The 20,894-nt window shown below is 43.7% G+C and overlaps 1 protein-coding gene across 2 annotated transcripts in view; it reads left to right on the forward strand.

Annotated features, from left to right (window-relative positions):
* Window positions 1–658: 658 nt before the first annotated feature.
* Window positions 659–20,894, forward strand: part of vta1 (vesicle (multivesicular body) trafficking 1) — a 165,451-nt gene continuing 145,215 nt past the window's right edge. Inside the window, exon 1 of one of the 2 annotated variants that reach the window (XM_068045542.1) lies at window positions 659–839. In XM_068045542.1, coding sequence (XP_067901643.1) covers window positions 734–839 — 106 coding nt within the window. In that variant the 5' untranslated portion in view covers window positions 659–733. The remainder of the gene's footprint in view (window positions 840–20,894) is intronic. The other variant, XM_068045544.1, reaches the window with a different exon arrangement.

A 20,894-nucleotide genomic window follows, 5' to 3' on the forward strand; every position in this document is an offset into this window, starting at 1 on the left:
GACATTGTACAGCGAGCTCATCACTGGTATCAGACCCACCGGCCGTCCATGTCTCCGCTTTAAAGACATCTGCAAACGCGACATGAAGTCCTGTGACATTGATCACAAGTCGTGGGAGTAACTGACCGCCAGAGCTGGCGGGCTGCCATAAAGGCGGGGCTAAAGTGTGGCGAGTCGAAGAGACTTAGCAGTTGGCAGGAAAAAAGACAGAGGCGCAAGGGGAGAGCCAACTGTGTAACAGCCCCAACAAACAAATTTCTCTGCAGCACCTGTGGAAGAGCCTGTCACTCTAGAATTGGCCTTTATAGCCACTCCAGGCGCTGCTCCACACACCACTGACCACCTCCAGGCGCTTACCCATTGTCTCTCGAGATAAGGAGGCCCAAAAGAAAGAAACTAATAAAGCGAATATTAAACTTGAAACTGGCATCCCAGTTTCCCCGACCCTGCCCAGGTGACGCTATATTGGGTGCACCAGAAGCGCATCCACGCCTGCAGGGGGCGCAGTGCCGTGCGGTACACTCCCCTCCTACCCTCTAGGTGGCGCTGTGGTGGGGAGGCGTATTCCCCTCCTATCCTCTCGGTGACAAGTATTTGGACCTCCGGCCTGGCGGTGGCGCGTTTGCAGGGAGTTGTTCGGACCTCTGGCCTTGCCGTGGTGCTGTGACGGGAGGTTAGGCTCTGCTCCCGGAAGCGGTTGCCGGGGTAGTTCAGAGCCCTGGTAACAGAGTCAATGGCGTCGGAACCGAACCCGTTGCCCCAGCAGTTCAAAGTGATTCAACATCATTTGCGTACAGCCCTAGAGCACGAGCAGCGTGACCCGGTGGTGGCCTATTTCTGTAAGTCTGTGAATAAATCAGATATGGGGCAGGGATGAGGGAGGTGCCGGGTTCGGCCCAGATCAGCCTAGCCCAACCCGGCTGGGCCCCTGATATTTCCCATCTGGTAGCAGTTATGGGGTCACATCTCTCTCACTCTTCAATGACTTCTGTTCCTCTCTCTCTCTATCTGGCTGTCGCTGTGCATATATATATTTATAACACATTTCTTATGTCCATTTATGTGTCTACTCAAGGTAAGAGCTCATGGTGTAGTGTAGGGGGTAAGATGGTTAAAGGACTGGTTAGCTGATAGGAAGCAAAGAGTAGGGGTAAATTGGGCATTTTTAGGTTGGCAAGCTGTAACTGGTGGAGTGCCACAGGGATCAGTGCTGGGGCCTCAACTATTTACCAGCTACATTAGTTACTTGGATGAAGGAACCAAATGTATGGTAGTTAAATTTGCTGATGACACAAAGATAGGTAGGAAAGTAAGCTGTAAAGAGGGCGTAAAGAGTCTGCAAAGAGATACAGTTAGGTTCAGTGAGTGGGCAAAAACTTGGCAGATGGAGTATAATGTGGAAAAATGTGAATTTGTTCACTTCGTCAGGAAGAATAGAAAAGCATTATATTTGAATGGAGAGAGACTGCAGAATGCTGCAGTACAGAGGGATCTGGGTGTCCTGGTACATGAATCACAAAAAGTTAGTGTATAGGTACAGCAAGTGATTAGGAAGGCAAATGGAATATTGGTGTTTATTGCAAGGGGGAATCAATCATAAGAGTAGGGAAGTGTTGCTACAGCTGTACAGAGCCTGAGTTAGACCACATCTGGAGTACTGTGTACAGTTTTGGTCTCCTTACTTAAGAAAGGATGCAATTGCATTGAAAGCAATTCAGAGAAGGTTCACTCGACTGATTCCTGGGACGAAAGGGCTATCTTATGAGGAAAGGTTGGGCCTATACCCATTGGAGTTTAGAAGAATAAGGGGTGATCTTCTTGACAGGGTGGATGCTGAGAGGATATTTCCCCTCGTGGGGGACACAGGTTAAAAATTAGGGGTCTCCCATTTAAGACCGAGGTGAGGAGAAATTTTTTCTCTGAAGGTAGTTAATCTGTAGAATTCTCCTCTTCAGAGCAATGGAGGCTGAGCAATTAAATATATTCAAGGCTGAGTTAGATATATTTTTGATCTACAAGGGAGTCTAGGGTTATGGGGGGAAGACAGGAAAGTGGAGTTTCGGCCACAATCAGATCAGCTATGATCTTGTCGAATAGTGGAGCGAGTTCAAGGGGCCAAATGGCGTACTCCTGCTCCTAGTTCTTGTGTTAGCTGTGGCTCAGTTGGTGGCACTCGCCTCTGAGTCACAATGAGGCTCAAGTCCCAGGACTTGCGCACAAAAAATTCAGGCGGACACTCCCAGTGTAGTACTGAGGGAGTGCTGCACTGTCAGAGGTGCCACCTTTCATGTGAGACATTAAACACTGAGGTCCTGTTTGCCTTCTCAGGTGGATGTAAAAGATCCCATGGCACTATTTCGAAGAACAATAGGGTAATTCTCTCCGGTGTCTGGGCCAATATTTATCTCTCAATCAACATCACAAAAACACATTATCTGGTCATTATCACATTGCTGTTTGTGGGAGCTTGCTGTCTGCCAGTGGCTGCTATGTCTTGCTTTATAACAGTGACTACCAACTTCAAAAGTATTTCATTGGCTGTGCAGAACTGAGACATGTGGTGGTCATGAGAAGCACTATATAAATGCAAATCTTGTCATTTAATGTCGAGATGCATTCTAATTCATTTGGGGTTTTGCCTTTTTGTGTGCGTCCAATTGTTTTTGTAACTTAAAAGCAAAATACTGCGGATGCTGGAAATCTGAAACAAAAACAAGAAATGCTGGATTCACTCAGCAGGTCTGGCAGCATCCGTGGAAAGAGAAGCAGAGTTAACGTTTCGGGTCCGAAGAAGGGTCACTGACCCGAAACGTTAACTCTGCTTCTCTTTCCACGGATGCTGCCAGACCTGCTGAGTGAATCCAGCATTTCTTGTTTTTGTTTTTGTAACTTAATTGGTAAATTGGCGAACACTCAATTCTTTAAAAATTTGACCTGTTTTTATGTCATATGGATCTGGTTCCATTTGCTTAAATGGATATTCAGTCTGTCTCCCTAACATCGCTCAAGACTGCTTGTTTATTATAGGACTGAGTTTGACTTAAATTGTAATTCATCAATTTTTAGTGAAAATATGGTACATTCTGTGACCCACAGCCCGTGATTGCCCTTCTCTTTCTTTTGCGAGTTCAGTTGTTTTTCTTTGACTATGGTGAACTTATACAACTGCATTTTTTTGTAGGACTTCTGTTATACGGTAAGCACCTTGTGACAGGAAGTCAGGTTTCACAAGATTACAGTTAAGTTGCTATAACTGAAAATAATTTTTACTTGGGAAGTAATGAAAATGAGAGCATTACTGTTTCTTTAAATTACATGTACTGCTAAAAGGAGAGACTGTTTACTTCTATATCACTGCATTATATTGTTACAGTCAAATGAGAAGGGATCGAAGGAAAAATACTTCCACATTCCCCTCATTGAACTTTGGTATCAACTGGGAGAACTTTAAGAGCTCAGCACCTGGTCTTGAGCTAGGGGTAGTTTCCTCACTAATGATGCCTTCACTGGGTACATTGGGTCTTCCCGTATTCAGTTCGAGCTGCCTTACTTCCCTTTGAAAAGCTGTTTTTTTCCTTTCCTCCTTTTTCCCTTTCCTGTAATTCTCTCTCTGGAAAGCTCTTTCTCCTTTTCCTGAAACACACACCTCTCTTTCTCCTTCTGGAAGTCTAATTCTAGTCTTCTCTATTCTAGTTGTACCTTGGCTAATGTCACTTTGTTTTAGATTCTATGCCTCTCTCCGGTTCTACAGTGTCCATTTTAAAATTGGTCGCCACAAGTTTTAGGATTTCAGGCTTTCTATCTTTTGAACAGATAGTAATATCTAATTGCTCAGGTACATTCCTCAACGCTTTTAACCTGGCCCAAATTACTTCACTTTATTCCAGGAAGGTACTGATCTCAAGTATGGGCATTTTAGTACTCTAGCACTGAAAACCACAGGAAAACCTGTATTAAAGTTTTTAAAATTATTGCTAGGGATCAATTTGGTTTCCCGCTTCCAATTTCCCATTTGTCTTTGGGTTTGATCCCAGATGTGAGCCCCCAAGTTTCTGTTACGGTCAAGTGAGGAGGAGTCAAAGGACTTCCCTCTTTTCCCTCTCCTTGTTTGACCACAACAGGCTTAATTCTTAAAATGAATGTACTGGCCAATTCAGTAGGTGTGTGTTTGGTTCTTGTTATGATCGTGACAAGTAAGTAATCAGACAGGTTTTCTTGAGTTAACAAAGAAAGAGTACTTTATTGTACCTAAACTGAAATAAAATAATAAACAGCATGCCAACTTTCACAGTCTCACACACTAGAGGTTTACACGCACATAAATAGGTTACAGAGTGGGGAAAGGTAGATTGGTTGAGTTAGGGTCCATAATAAAAGTATACAGTCTGTGGAGTTTGGTGATTTGGCTGGCTTCTAGCTGAATTCAGCGGTCCTGAGGCTTTTAGTTTGAAGAGGTAGATGACTGGTTTAGTGAGTCTCTTGGAGATAGCGATGTGGGTGATTTCCTCCAACAGGGTTTCTGATTGTAGTTGGAGTATGCAAACGTGGTTAGTCGACAAGGAGGATTTGAGAGCTTTCAAGCTGGAAAGGAGAGAAAGAGGGACCCTTAAAGTCTGCTCATGTCAGAGTCCAATTGCTTCTCCTCTGCTGCAGAGAAAACCAACAGCTTAAAACCCCAGATGAGGAGGGGTTTGTCACATGACAGTAGTTCTCTGCTTGCTGAGAGAACAGGTAGTTCCTTTAAACTTTCTGGGTCTTGACTCTTGCTAGGGACTGAGCAGACCTTTCATCTCTCTCTTCACAGTCCTTTGTAATGTAGGATACAGTGTTGCAAGCTAGGTGAGCACCTGAAGCTGAAAGAGTGACTTTGCTGGCAGCTTGTCTTTTTTAAAAAAAAATGTAAATTCAGATCTCCAGTCAGAGGATTAAAGGAAATTATCATTCAACACATTAGTGTAACGATATTCTTAGATGTTGGTTACTCTGTCTGCAGCATGTATTAATTCTTGCTACAGTTTTCACTTACTCTTGCATCACAGGTGTTCCTTCTTCAGTGGGTATGTCACCAGGTATCTGCTGCACACGGTATCCAGCTGATAATACCAGTTCCCAGCTATGAATATCTGCATTGTTTTTGAGGTTGATAAGGTGGTGAATACATGAGAGTGATTTTCAGGCAGTGATGTGATATTGGGCAAGACTGTTCTGTGGTTTATGAGGAGTTCTGGAGGAGATTATTGTCACTATCCATAATTCTCCATTTAGGTGCCAGTCTTGGCTCTGTCGGCAGCATTTTCACCTCTAAGTTAGAAGTTTTGGGTTCAAGCCCTACTCCAGAGATGTGAACATATAATCTTAACAGTGTTGAGAGAGGGCTGCCCTCTTGCAGGTGCCGTCTGATGTATGTGTTTATTTTGTCAAGTTTTAGATTAGATTAGAGATACAGCACTGAAACAGGCCCTTCGGCCCACCGAGTCTGTGCCGAACATCAACCACCCATTTATACTAATCCTACACTAATCCCATATTCCTACCAAACATCCCCACCTGTCCCTATATTTCCCTACCACCTACCTACACTAGTGACAATTTATAATGGCCAATTTACCTATCAACCTGCAAGTCTTTTGGCTTGTGGGAGGAAACCGGAGCACCCGGAGAAAACCCACGCAGACGCAGGGAGAACTTGCAAACTCCACACAGGCAGTACACAGAATCGAACCCTGTTCTGAGTGCACTAAAGCTACATGTTGTAATCCACCTCCCTCCCATCAATAGGCTATCTCACACTACTTGGGTGTGAGTCACAGCCAGCACTATAACTCTTGTTCTGCCAGCTGTGCCTAGCACACCATAGTTCTCAGATTGTACTGCAATAGAATTGCAAGCTAACAACAGAAACTTGAATTTATATAGCGCTTTTAAAATAGTAAAATATCCTAAGGTGCTTCACAGTAGTGTAATCAGACATTTTGACACCAAGCTACATGAGCTATTAGGACAGGCGACTAAAAGCTTGGTCAAAGAGGTAGGTTTTAAGGACCATTGTCAAGGAGGTCAGAGAGGTTGAGAGGCTTAGGGAGGGAATTCCAGACCATTAACCAGTGTGTCCAGACATGTGTTCATTACAAGTTTTTTGGATGTTTTAATTTTATAGTTTTGGTATGTGGGTGGTGTGAGTTGCAGTTAAGATTGATTGATAGAATCAGAAAGCGTAGAATTTCTTTATTTGTTTCTGCCTTTTGGATCATGAAGCTTTTTCTGGTATAAATGGGATGAAGGAATGAAACAAGAGGCAGTAAGGTTACAGACTGAGCCTCGATCATGATACAGGTATACAAGAGTCATTAAGAGATTCCGCCAGTGCACAGTTTAATTGGGGTCAGTGATTTCTGCAGATTTGCGGGAGATGTATTCAACTAATCACTGGCGATTTGGCAGAAGGCCAGTGTTTTTATTTTTCCATTATAACTAGTTTACTGTTCAATTTTACTGAGTTTCTGAGATATTGCAACTGTAATAATGGCACAACACTATGTTGCTTCACACCAGCTCTCCTGTCGTTGTGTAACTAGAACCTAAATCAACTGTCTGGTCTGGCCCTAACTCTTGATTTATACTGCAGACAATTCTGGTTATTATAAAAAGGCTACGAACCCACTGGAAAAGGTTAAAAATATGATTTACAAGGATGGTCGTAGAACTGAGAGGTTATACCTATCTGGAAAGATTCTACAGGCAGGGTCTCACTTCTTTAGAGAAGGTTGAGGAGTGACCTGATAGAGGTCTTCAGAATTTTGATAAGGTTGATGTAGAGAAGATGTTTCCACTTGTGAGGAATCAAAAAGTAGGGGTCATAAATGTAAGAAAGCCACTAATAAATCCAATAGGGAATTCAGGAAAAACCTCTTTACCCAGAAAGTGGTTAGAATGTGGAACTCACTACCACAAGGAGTAGTTGAGGTGAATAGCATAAATGCAATGAAGGGGAAGCTAGATCAGCACATGAGGGAAAAAGGAATAGAAGGAAATGCTGATGGGATGAGATGAAGAGGGGTGGGAGGATGTTTGTGTGGAGATAAATACTGGCATAGACAACACAAAAGTCCGAGTGTATCAGGCCTGTGTCCTCAGTACCTTGCTCTACGGCAGCGAGGCCTGGACAACGTATGCCAGCCAAGAGCGACGTCTCAATTCATTCCATCTTCGCTGCCTTCGGAGAATACTTGGCATCAGGTGGCAGGACTATATCTCCAACACAGAAGTCCTTGAAGCGGCCAACACCCCCAGCTTATACACACTACTGAGTCAGCGGCGCTTGAGATGGCTTGGCCATGTGAGCCGCATGGAAGATGGCAGGATCCCCAAAGACACATTGTACAGCGAGCTCGCCACTGGTATCAGACCCACCGGCCGTCCATGTCTCCGTTATAAAGACGTCTGCAAACGCGACATGAAATCGTGTGACATTGATCACAAGTCGTGGGAGTCAGTTGCCAGCATTCGCCAGAGCTGGCGGGCAGCCATAAAGACAGGGCTAAATTGTGGCGTTTCGAAGAGACTTAGTAGTTGGCAGGAAAAAAGACAGAGGCGCAAGGGGAGAGCCAACTGTGCAACAGCCCCAACAAACAAATTTCTCTGCAGCACCTGTGGAAGAGCCTGTCACTCCAGAATTGGCCTTTATAGCCACTCCAGGCGCTGCTTCACAAACCACTGACCACCTCCAGGCGCGTATCCATTGTCTCTCGAGATAAGGAGGCCCAAAAGAAGACCTAAAATAAAAACAGAAAGCACAAGAAAAACTCAGCAGGTCTGGCAGCATCTGTGGAGAGAGAAGCAGCGTTAACGTTTCAGGTCAGTGACCCTTCTTCAGAACTGCTTAGACCTGTTGGGCCAAATGGGCCTATCTCTGCCATACACTCTGTGTAATACTACACAAGCTTGGTGACTAGGGTAAATCCAGGCTCAGGTTAGACCTAACGCCAGATTTACTCTTTGCAATTTTAGCACTGATGTGCAGTGGAAAGTGCTTCACAGTATTTGCAGTGTTAATGTGCTTGAAATCTTTGCAATTTAAATGGATCCTCACTCTACCTGGCTTCATTGTATGGTTTTTATATTTTATGCAAGGTTTTAAAAAGGTGCCAACTTCTGAACTAGCAGCCTGTAATTGAGCAGCTCGATGGCTACATATCTCAATGCAGATGGATTTTTAACAGGGTTATCAGGGGTTATTCATTGAAAATGTTGACCAGCACCAGCAGCATGTATTAATCAAAAAGGAAAGCTTGATGGGAGTTTCCAAAGACAGCTTATGGCAGATTCAGAGTGCTGAAAACAGCAGAGGCACTAGAGGACTATGGAAAGTGTTGGGGGGGGGGGGGGGTGGGGGGGGGGTGGCGGTACTTAAAAAAAGTAATTAGAAGAGCAAAGAGGGGACATGAAAAAACACTGGCGGGCAAGATAAAGGAAAATCCCGAGGCATTTTATAAGTATATTAAGGGCAAGAGGATAACCAGGAAAAGAGTAGGGCCCATTAGGGACCAAAGTGGCAATCTGTATGTGGAGCCGGAGGACATAGGTGAGGTTTTAAATGATTACTTTTCATCTGTGTTCACTAAGGAAAAGGACGATGTCGGTGTAGAGATCAGGGAGAGGGATTGTGATATAGTTGAACATATTAGCATTAAAAGGGAGGAAGTTTTAGCTGTTTTAGTGGGCTTGAAAGTGGATAAAGCCCCAGGCCCAGATGAGATGTGTCCCAGGCTGTTATGTGAGGCAAGGGAGGAAATTGCAGGGGGCCCTGACACAAATTTTCAAATCCTCTCTGGCCACAGGAGAGGTACCAGAGGACTGGAGGACAGCGAATGTGGCACCATTATTCAAGAAGGGTAGCAGGGATAAACCAGGTAATTACAGGCCGGTGAGTCTAACATCAGTGGTAGGGAAACTATTGGAAAAAAATTCTGAGGGACAGGATTAATCTCCACTTGGAGAGGCAGGGATTAATCAGGGATAGTCAACATGGCTTTGTCAGAAGGAGATCGTGTCCAACTAATTTGATTGAATTTTTCGAGGTGGTGACTAGATGTGTAGATGAGGATAAAGCAGTTGATGTAGTCTACATGGACTTCAGTAACGCTTTTGATATGGTCCCACATGGGAGATTTCTTAAGAAGATAAGAGCCCACAGGATCCAGGGCAATTTGGCAAATTGAATCCAAAATTGGCTTAGTGGCAGGAGGCAGAGGGTGATCGTCGAGGGTTGTTTTTGCGAGTGGAAGCCTGTGACCAGTGGTGTACCACAGGGATAGGTGCTGGGGCCCTTGCTGTTTGTAGAATACATTAATGATTTAGATGTGAATATTGGAGGTATGATCGGTAAGTTCGCAGATGACACGAAAATTGGTGGTGTCGTAAGTAGTGAGGAGGAAAGCCTTAGATTACAGGACGATATAGATGGGCTGGTAAGATGGGCAGAGCAGTGGCAAATGGAATTTAATCCTGAGAAGTGTCAGGTGATGCATTTTGGGAGGACTAACAAGGCAAGGGAATATACAATGGATGATTGGATCCTAGGAAGTGCAGAAGGTCAGAGGGACCTTGGTGTACTTGTCCATAGATCACTGAAGGCAGCAGCACAGGTAGATAAGGTGGTTAGGAAGGCCTTTGGGATACTTGCCTTTATTAGCCGTGGCATAGTATATAAGACAGGGAGTTCATGATGGAGCTGTATAAAACACTAGTTAAGCCACAGCTGGAGTACTGTGTACAGTTCTGGTCGCCACCCTATAGGAAAGATGTGATTGCACTGGAGAGGGTGCAGAAGAGATTCACCAGGATGTTGCCTGGGCTGGAGCATTTCAGCTATGAAGAGAGACTGAAAAGGCGAGGGTTGTTTTCCTTAGAGCAGAGAAGGCTGAGGGGGACATGATTGGGGTATACAAAATTATGAGGGGCGTTGATAGGTTAGATAGGAAAAAACTTTTTCCCTTTGTGGAGGGGTCAATAACCAGGGGGCATAGATTTAAGGTTAGGGGCAGGAGTTTTAGAGGGGATTTGAGGGAAAAAAAATTCACTCGGGGTGGTTGGAATCTGGAACGCACTGCCTGAAGTGGTGGTAGAGGCAGGAACCCTCAACAATTAAGAAGTATTTAGTTGAGCACTTGAAACACCATAGCATACAAGGCTACCGGCCAAATGCTGGAAAATGGGATTAGAATAGATAAGTGCTTGATGGCTGGCACAGACACGATGGGCCGATGGGTTTCTGTGCTGTATAACTCTGACTCCATCTCCTGAGGGAGTGCTGCATGGTGTAAATCACAATTGCAACTCTTTATAATGTGTACAGACTATTTTTGTTTTCAGCTATTTAAATCACATATACTTACAGTTAGGGTCAGTTACCATGACCTTGTACGACTATATTTTTTCTGTGGGACGGCTGTTATAAGCACCTTGTGATAGGAAGTAAGGTTTTGCAAGATTACACTTAAGTTGCTGTAACTGGTAGGAAAATAATTATTTTTACATGAGAAATAATGAAGATGTGAATATTTCTGTTGCTTTAAATTGTACTGGCTATTAAAAGGAGAGACCGATTGTTTACCTCTATATCACTGCAGTATATTCTTAGATGTTGGTTACTCTGTCTGCAGCATGTACTGTTAATTCTTGGTAAAGTTATCACTTAATAATCTTGCATCACAGTTGTTCTTCAGTGGGAATGTCATCAGACATCCGCTGCACAGGGTATCCTACTGATAATATCTGTCCCCAGCTCTGAACGAAACCAATAACTGCATTGTATTTGAGGCTGATATGTATTGAGTAAATGAGTGATTTTCAGACAGTGATGTGATATTGGGTGTGACTGTTTTGTGGTTTGAGAGCTCTGGAGAAGATTATTGTTACTTTATCCATTTTCCATTTAGGTGCCAGTCTTGGCTCAGTTACTAGCACTTTTGCCTCTAAGTCAGAAAGTCATGGGTTCAAGCGCCACTCCAGAGCTGTGTATGTATAATCTTTGGTGCAGTACTGAAGGAATGCTGTACTGTTGTGGGTGCCATCTTTGGAATGAGATGTTAAAGCGTGATCCTGTATCCCATTTTGAGTGAATGTAAGAGAGTCTATAGCACTATCTGAAGAACAGAGGGGGCTCTCCTGTTTTATGGCTGATATCCATCCAATAAATGGCATGATTCAAAACAGATTCTCCTCATTTATTTCACTACTCTTTGTAGGACCCTGCTATCTGCATAGTGGCTGCTGCATTTCCTACAGAACAACAGTGACTACACTTAAAAAGCACTTTGGGATGTCCTAAGGGCATGAGAGGTTCTATACAAATGCAAGCTTTCCTTTGTTCTTTTGCTGTTTTTGTGAATTTTAACAGATTCAGCCACTTTCTGTAATGCAAATAAATAGAGCTTTCCTTACTTGACAGTTGCGATGTCGAACTGCTTCCATAATGGAAATTCTCAAGCTATAATATTCCATGATCCAGAATTCCTTCCCTCACTAAGCTGGCAATCTCCATTCCCTCCCTCACCAAGCTGGACACTTTTCCCAAACTTCAGTTCATTTTGGCACTTTGTCTCTCGGCATCATCCACTTCATACTGATGCTGTTCTCTCTTCCTTCCTCTTCCAGTTCATGCTAGTATTCTCCCTGCATCCCCCTCCCCCCCACCCCCATCTCACCAAACTCCCTCTTAGTTAAAGCTGCTGCTCTGCATCCTCCCTATCCCAAAGCACCAGTCCCAGCTGCTGGCCCGCTCTTTCCCATCCCACCCCCTTTGTGGCATTCCACTTCCCCTTCTTCCTCCCTTCTCTCTTATTTGCCCCTTACCTCCATCTCTTGATTGTCATTCATTCCCTCCACCCCTCTCCCCTTCTGCCCAATTCCTGCTGTTAATAGCAATGATTCCAACCGTTACATGCTGTAGGAAAGGATTTCCTGTTCTCCTGAGCATTTCATTTTCATTAACAACAGAATTCTTGTCGATCTGGAAACAAAGTGAAGAGACCCGCATTGATTGTTATCCAGAAACGCGAAAGAAGCCCAGAAAATGCTGACAGTTACGTTGCCGCGTTTGATCAAATCAACATCAGACATTGTGAAGGAAGAGATCTTCGATTTAATAACGGGCAGTTAATGAGGTGGGAAACCTAGCCTCAGAAGACAGTGTCTTCCATTGAACCCTGTATAGATTTACCACAAAACTAACGGCTGTTAAAGACTTTTTATTAAGATATATTAGGGCGGCGCAGTGGCGCAGTGGTTAGCACCGCAGTCTCACAGCTCCAGGGACCCGGGTTCAATTCTGGGTACTGCCTGTGCGGAGTTTGCAAGTTCTCCCTGTGACCGCGTGGGTTTCCGCCAGGTGCTCCGGTTTCCTCCCACAGCCAAAGACTTTCAGGTGATAGGTAAATTGGCCATTGTAAATTGCCCCTAGTGTAGGTAGGTGGTAGGGAATATGGGATTACTGTCGGGTTAGTATTAATGGGTGGTTCTTGGTCGGCACAGACTCGGTGGGCCGAAGGGCCTGTTTCAGTGCTGTACCTCTAAATAAATAAATATATTGTTATGATTCAAAAGCAGAAATCTGGTGTATATTATCCCTGCAATTACATCCAAATAAGATGTGAAATCCCTTGAAACTGCCTCTAATGGAGCCATATATTGTAATTTGTCATTGTATTCTGTAATACACAACTTTATATTTATATACATGGTATAATGTTGATCATTTGGTTGCTTTTGTGTCATTTATAAACTGCTGATGGTACTGTAACCAACTGAGATGAGTGCAGGAAGGTGCGACTACTCTTCTGTTGTGACAGTTGCACTTCCAGATGCCAGAGACTGGAAGTAAGCAGTCCGGATGAACGAAGGCAAATGCTAGGTTGCCCACTGGGTAGGAAGTAAGTGACATTATCACTCAACCTGAAGAACAGCAGTGCGACTGGTTGGCTTGTGTGCCAGTGAGGAAGGGTAGAGTGCATTGGGCAGGGATGTTCTGTAATGTGTTCACTGTGCAAAGATGATCAATTATATTAGATCATATGCCCTAACGATTGCTGTATCTCTTAAATCCTCAAAGTGTTAGACCAGAAATGGATTGAAAGTTTCCAGCTGAGGAGGTTATAGATTTTAGTTGATGGGGTCCATTCCTTTTAACTGCAGATGGAATGATGCACTGGGGGAAGAAAGGTCTGGAACAACTCCAAGAAACAGCCACTTTTTATTCTGTACACGATTGATCATATTGCAGCTTTACATTACCATCCTACCCTGACTTGTGAAGATATTCCAGAAAGCTGGTTCTAATAATAGTTGTCTGCTTTTTGAAGAACCTCCAGGGCTGTACTTAGAGATCTGGCCAAGATTAACATAACAAGGTACATTGAAAATTCATGATTACTGACAAATATTTGTGATGGGGGAAGAGAATAACTGTATAATATATACAGAAGACTTATTAGTAGAGTAGATAATAAGTGTCAAACAAGTGTGTGTTTATTTTTCCACCTATTCCTGTTTTTCACTACTGCCTCCACCCCACCCCCCCACCCCACCAGCCTGACAATTTGCCCATGCACCTGTTCATGCTCAAAATTCTTGGCTGTTGGCTTTCTGCCTCCAATTTTCTTACTCCTCTGTGGAGAAGGGTCACTCCCACATACTGTTTTCCCATGGCTGAGTTTGGGCACTTGTATTTGGCTGTGAATCTGCCCATTGTGATTGTATACAGAAAGTGTTTTATATCTGTAGAAGTGCTTTCATTAGTGAAGGTCTGTCTAACCTACCCTCTAAATAGCTAGCAGGTGAATTAAATATCTGGATTGTGTAAAAACCTGATCTAAATATTCAGAAGTGAATTAAAATGCTATATGATATCCCGGGTGTAGAATTATTATGTAACACAAAGCTAAATATAACCATTATTACTGTAGTTCAGACTGGAACTCAAAAGATTTTAAATGGTGCGATTCAGTCCCAGGAGCTTGCTAGCTATAGCTGTCTGCTATGATGCTTAGTGTTGGCTGAAAATTGTAATGCCTGTATCTATTGTATGAGCTCATGTGAGCTGCAGTACCTTCTCAAGGCTGTAGTTCATCCCAGTTTCAGACCAGAAACCAAATTGTTATAAGTTTGAGTTGTCTTCTGCAAGAGGCCAGTGACAGCAACCACAGCGTGTCAGCACTGGCTGATAGTTGAGTTGGTTCCATGATTTCACGTTGCTGCCTTTTGCAAACCATTTTCCCCAACCGTTAGGCAAGGACCATGGCCAGAAACGTGATTCTATGTCAAGTGTGAACTGTTGCATTTGAACCAACTTGTTAGTTGCAAATGTTTGATTGTTGGTGTCCAGTGGCCCGGTATGTAAATGAGCACACCTAGAGCACCTTACAGCCTCCCCTATGGTGAGAGACTGTACATGATAAAGGCACTTTCAGAAAGAAAGAGCTTGTACCTTTCAGTCCCCAGAAAGTACCAAAGCATTTCTCTCAGCCAACAAATTACTTTTGAAGTGTAGGCATTGTTGTTATGTAGGCTTAATTTGCACACAGCTCTTTGCAAGAACATGCCATGAATCAGTTAAACTGTTTTGCTGGTGATTGAGGGAAATGATTGTGTTTTCATAGATAGAGGATTGTCATTAAATGGTTGGGGCTCCATGTTGAGACTGGTTAGTGGAGTACATCGATAATCTGGGTTCAGGTATTGGGTGTTCGGTCGGCAAGTTTGCAGATGCTGGTGTTGGAATGTGAACTAGCTGCAATGAGGGGATGAGCCCATGCCGGGTAGATGCCATTTAAGGAGATCACTTATTACTTGGAAGGTATGAGTCTACCTACGGTAGAGGAACAAACACACCAATCACTAAAAGTTGTGCCACAGGTTAGCAAGACCATTGAAAAAGTAAACCAAGCACTAGGTTTTATTTCTAGAGGAATAGAATTGAAAAGTAGGGAAGTTATGCTAAACCTGTATCGAACCATGGCTAGACCACACTTAGAGTACGGTGTGCAGTTCTAGTCGACATATGATAAAAAGGATATAGAAGCACTGGAGAGGGTGCAGAGAAAATTTACAAGGATTATACCGGAAAGGCGTAGGTGCACATATCAGGAAGGGATGAACAGGCTGGGTCTCTTTTCTCCTGAAAAGAGAAGGCTGAGGGGGTGACCTAATAAAGGTCTTCAAAATTATGAAAGGTTTTGATAGAGTAAACACAGAGAGAATGTTCCCACTTGTGGGGAAAAGCATAACTAGAGGCCTTCAACATAAGATAGTCACCTAGAAATCCAGTAGGCAATTCAGATGAAACTTCTTTACCCAAACAGTGGTGAAAATGTGGAACTTGCTACTACTCGAAGTGGTTGAAGTGAATAGTACAGATGCATTTAAGGGAAAGCTAGACAAGCATATGAGGGAGAAGGGAATAGAGAGTTATGATGATGGATTTAAATGAGGAAGAATGGAAGGAGGCTAGAGTGGAGCATAAATGCTGGCATGGGCGGGTTAGGCTGAATGGTCTGTTTCTGTATCCTATGTAATGTTATACGTAGTGTGAAGCATGTTACGGCTAATACCAGCCAGTGCATATCATGCTAAGCTGTGAATTCTATTGATAGGAAATGAGGCCTGGGTGTTAGTGTACCAGTCTCTGAAGATCCACGCCAAGTGCCGAGAAGCTATAGCAAAAGCAAACAGGTAATTAGAACAAAACAAGGAGCACCATACTATCCCTGTCCAAGATCGTGATTGGGCTCCATCTCGAGTCCTGTGTCCAGTCTGGTTCCCTTAAGTGGTGAGGGATATGGAGGCCCTCAAAGGTTCAGAGGAGAGTCTCTGCAGTATTTAAAATGAAGAGACTGGACTGTGTACATGCGGACTGATAATTTGAAGTAAATAAGTTAGGGTGAACAAATGAACATATGTGGAACTAGGTTGGATGTTGGGAGGTTTTTCTATTCCCAGAAGACCTTTGGAATAGGATACCAGCTGATGCAATGGATGCAGATTCACTGTAACCATTCAAAAGGGAACTCAGCAAGTTCCTGGAGGAGGTAGACATCACAGCATACAAAAGGTAGGTGAGATTTTGGGCCGGAAAGGAATTTTCCCAAATTCTCTCTTCCTGAATTAATCTCGTTTTTTTCATCTGGTTTCTTGCCTCTCCCAGGAGACAACATGGCTGCTGGTGGGTGGTGAGTATTAGTGGTTGTATTGTGTAGTTGCAAAATGGCTGAATGGGATAGACTCAGTGGATCATCCAGTCTTTTTCTGCCTAATCATATGGATGAATGTTGGGCAGGACACTGGAAAAACTTGTTTGAATCATGCTACGGAATATTTAACTCCCACTGGAACTGCCAGATTGGGTCTCACTTTAACATCTTGTCTGAAGGGTAGTCCTTCTGAATGCAGCACTGTGCAGGACTGTCGATTTTTTTTGTGTAACTTAGAGCTGCCTCTGCATAGGCCAGCTCCTCAATTGGAAGTCAGTTGTTTATGCTCTGGGGCCTTCAGCATTTGAGGACATTTTACAAGGCAGCAAAGAGAGCTTGGTGTGCTAGCAGTAAATAGGGGAACCCTGGGCAACTGTGTAGCCTTGCTGTTGATGGTGCTGTTAATTGCACAGGATTCAAGAGTTGAAAATCAATATCACTGCTGCACTGAAAAAGCAGCTCAAACATGACACTTGGGGATTGTAAGACTACCACTGCCTGAAGCTCTGAGTTGCAAGTCCATTGGAATGTCACCTGTGGAATGTAGCAGGTCAGGTTTAAGTAAGAAAACAAAACCTGAAAATGTAAAGACACCATTTATTGCCCGTCCCTAGTTGTCCTTGAATTGCAGTACTCCATGTGTTGAAGGTGCTCCCACAGAGCAGTTAACGAGATCCCAGTACATATTGGTCAGGACACGGGAAAACTGACCATTCAGGGTTCTTGATGAGTTTTTTGTTTCTGTCTTCACAAAGGAGAGGGTTGATACAGACATTGTAGTTAAAGAGGAGGAGTGTGAAATATTAGATAAGCATAATGAGAGAGGCAGTGCTTGAGGGTCTGACATCTCTGAAAGTGGATAAATCGCCAGGGCTGGATGTTTTGCATCCCAGGCTGTTAAAAGGAAGCCAGGGAGGAAATAGATGCACTGAGGATCATCTTCAAATCCTCATTAGATACAAGCGAGGTACCGGATGATTGGAGGTCTGCGAATGTTGTACCATTGTTTAAAAGGTGCGAGGGATAAGCCAGGTAATTATAGGCTAGTCAGTCTGACCTTGGTGGTGGGTAAATTGTTAGAATCTATTCTGAGGGACAGGATAAGCTGCAGTGGATGTGGTTTACATGGATTTTAGTAAGGCATTTCACAAGGTCCCACATGGCAGGCTGGTCAGTAAAATGTAAGCCCATGGGATATAGGGGAAGGTTTCAGGTTGGATCCAGAATTGGCTCAGTGACAGGAAACAAAAGGTAGTAGTCGACGGATGTTTTTGTGAATGGAAAGCTGTTTCCAGTGGTGGTCCACAGGGTTCGGTGTTGGGTCCCTTGCTGTTTGTGGTATATATTAATGATTTGGACTTAAATGTGGAAGGCATGATTGGGAAATTCGCTGATGACACAAAAATTGGCCGTGTAGTTAATGGTGAGGAGGAGAGTCATGGACTGCAGAATGATATCAATGCTTTGGTTGAGTGGGCAGAAAAGTGGCAAATGGAATTCAATCCTGAGAAGTGTGAAGTGATGCATTTGGGGAGGGCAAATAAAGCAAGGGAATATACAATAAACGGGAGGATATTGAGATGGGTAAAAGAAGTGAGACACCTTGGAGTGCATGTCCATGGGTCCCTGAAGGTGGCAAGACAGGTAGATAGAGTGGTGAAGAAGGCATATCGATTGTTTTCCTTTATTGGTTGAGGTATAGAATACAAAAGCAGGGATGTGATGCTGGAGCTGTATAGAATGCTGGTTAGGCCACAGCTGGAGTATTGCATGCAGTTCTGGTCACCACATTACAGGAAGGACATAATTGCTCTGGAGAGAGTGCACAGGAGATTTACAAGAACGTTGCCAGGGCTTGAGGATTGCATCTATGAGGAAAGATTGGATGGGTTGGGGTTGTTTTCCTTGGAATTGCGGAGGCTGAAGGGTGACTTGATTGAGGTGTACAAAATTATGAGGGGCCTAGATAGACAGAAAGGACCTGCTTCCCCTGGTGGGGAGGTTGGTTACCAGCGGATACAGATTTAAGTTGATTGGTAGAAGGATTAGAGGGGACATGAGGAGAAACCTTTTCAGCCAGAGGGTGGTGGGTTTCTGGAATTCAATGCCAGGAACAGTGGTGGCGGAGGCAGAAACCCTCAATTCTTTTAAAAGGTACCTGGACATGCACCTAACTTGCTGTAACCTGTGGGGCTATGGACCAGGTGCTGGAAGGTGGGATTAGTTAGAATGGACAGCTTATTCGGTCGGCACGGACACGATGGGCTCAATGGCCTCCTGTGCTGCATTTTGTTCTATGTTCTAACTCCTTTGCTCTTAAGTGATGTCTTGTGATCTTTTTCAGCTGAGAGGGCAGACAGAGCTGTGGTTTGGTGTCTCTTCAGAAAGATGGTAGTGATTTGCTTTCTTTATATTTGAGGGATCGAAACTCTTGGGTGAACTAAGGCCTTTTCTTGGTCAGGAGGTAATGGAACATTTAACCTTTTTATTAGTAGCAATTTTTGAATTCCTGGTTATCGGTGCTTTTCTCACTTTTTTAAGGACATGTGTTTTTCACCGTCTGTGGTGGGCTGACTATTCCTAGGTTCAGAGAAGAAGGGATGACTTTTTTCCAGTTAGCAACTGGTTAGGGTGCAGCATATAAGTTGGAAACATTTATGGTATATGGTCACCCATAAACAGCAGAATAGTGAAGCACAGGAATGGTAATGATGCCCAAGAGAAGCAGGAGTAGATGATAGGACTTAGTACAGACATGTCAGGTTAAATGCGTTGGGAGGGCCCAGGACAGATTAAATGCTATAGGACTAACCAGTGCAAGTAAGCCCTAAGTATTCAGTTATTGACACTTGTCATGGGGATATATTTTATATGTAGACAACTCATGTGAAGTCGGGCAGAAGGGTATAGGATAAAGCCATGTAGGTTCCTTCAGATGCATGCAGTGCTCAGCCCCTATCCTAGTTGAGTAACACATGAAGTTACATTATAATTGCATCTCATAGGAACCCAGTATGGCCAAAGTTAACAACTACACACGAAAAAAACGACACTATTGTTGCATCAAAAAAGCAAACCACAAAATTTAACATGGTTAAAAAGTGACTGGCTACTCACTTCGTAAAAAGCGGTAGCCCCAAGGTGGTTTTTAAGAAGCCTACCCATCAGCTCATTCTTGTGATAGCTGCCATGTTCTTCCTGTGTGCCAGTCCATGCAGTTTCTGTGCATGCTTCGATGCCAGCAGTTGATCTGAATATGTGGCTCACATCAGTGAAGTTATGCATGCGCATTGCTTCATGTAGAATATATGCTAATATCACCAAGGGTGGCGCAGTGGTTAGCACCGCAGCCTCACGGCTCCAGTGACCCGGGTTCAGTTCTGGGTACTGCCTGTGCAGTTTGCAAGTTCTCCCTGTGACCGCGTGGGTTTCCGCCAGGTGCTCCGGTTTCCTCCCACAGCCAAAGACTTACAGGTTGATAGGTAAATTGGTCATTGTAAATTGCCCCTAGTGTAGGTAGGTGGTAGGAGAATTGAGGGAAGGTGGGGATGCGGTAGGGAATATGGGATTAATGTAGGATTAGTATAAATGGGCGGTTGATGGTCGGCACGGGCTAGGTGGGCCGAAGGGCCTGTTTCAGTGCTGTATCTGTCTATGAATCTATATGATTATTTACTATTTTCTCTTCTCGCCATTCCCATCACCACCGCCCCCCCCCAACCCCTTGCTGATTGAGTTGAGACCATGCTGGAATCAATTAATTTGAATCAGACTGGAGATGGAACTTAGAGCCTGTCACTTGACACTTAAACTGGGAATTATTAATATCAGCATCAGAGCACACCCTGATCCCAACTGTTTGTGCTGAAGACGGGTGTCAGTAGCAAGACGCCATTGTTATGATCCTGTAGTTTTTCTTTGGGTAGAATGCAATCTGCCTTTAAGGCTGAAAAAGGAGTCGTACTGCTTTAAGAACCAGCAAGCCTCAGGAGTTAGAGAGAGTGCATTTTGGTTGCCATTGGATACAACCATACGGAGAGGAAACCAACCAGCTTCAAAGAATGCATTTTCTGTGACCTTGTCCTATCAATGACACCTCTTTTGTTACCTCTTGCCCCATCCCTGCTTTATTTGCTTAAACCCTATTAGATTTCTAATATTTGCCAGTTCTGATGAAGGGTCACTGACCTGAAATGTTAACTCTGCTTCTCTCTCCACAGATGCTGCCAGACCTGCTGAGTATTTCCAGCATTTCTTGTTTTTATTTTAGATGTCCAGCAACTGCAGGACTTTGCTTTTATTCAAAGAATGCATCCTCGTTACCCAGCAACAGCTATTCAGAGCCAAAGGACTGGATATACAATGTTGCAATTATCTTTTGAACTTTTTTTAGTTGAGATAGACCGTTCTAACTAGAGAAAAACAGACTGACAGCTGTGTGTTAGCACCTGAAAGGAGAGCTCTCAGGCCATTTAAAGTGAAGGAAGAGAATTTAGTCTGTTTGTTTATTTATTCTCTCAAAATTCTAAAAAGTCAAGTCAAAGCAGAGATCTCTGACAATTTAAACTGAAGGAAGGGAAGTTAGACTGACAGTATGTTATCCCTCATAAATTCTAAAACCAAATTGATTCATTTAAAAAAAAGTGTTTG

The sequence above is a fragment of the Heterodontus francisci genome, chromosome 13 (genome assembly GCF_036365525.1).
Source record: "Heterodontus francisci isolate sHetFra1 chromosome 13, sHetFra1.hap1, whole genome shotgun sequence".
NCBI classification, from domain to species: domain Eukaryota; kingdom Metazoa; phylum Chordata; class Chondrichthyes; order Heterodontiformes; family Heterodontidae; genus Heterodontus; species Heterodontus francisci.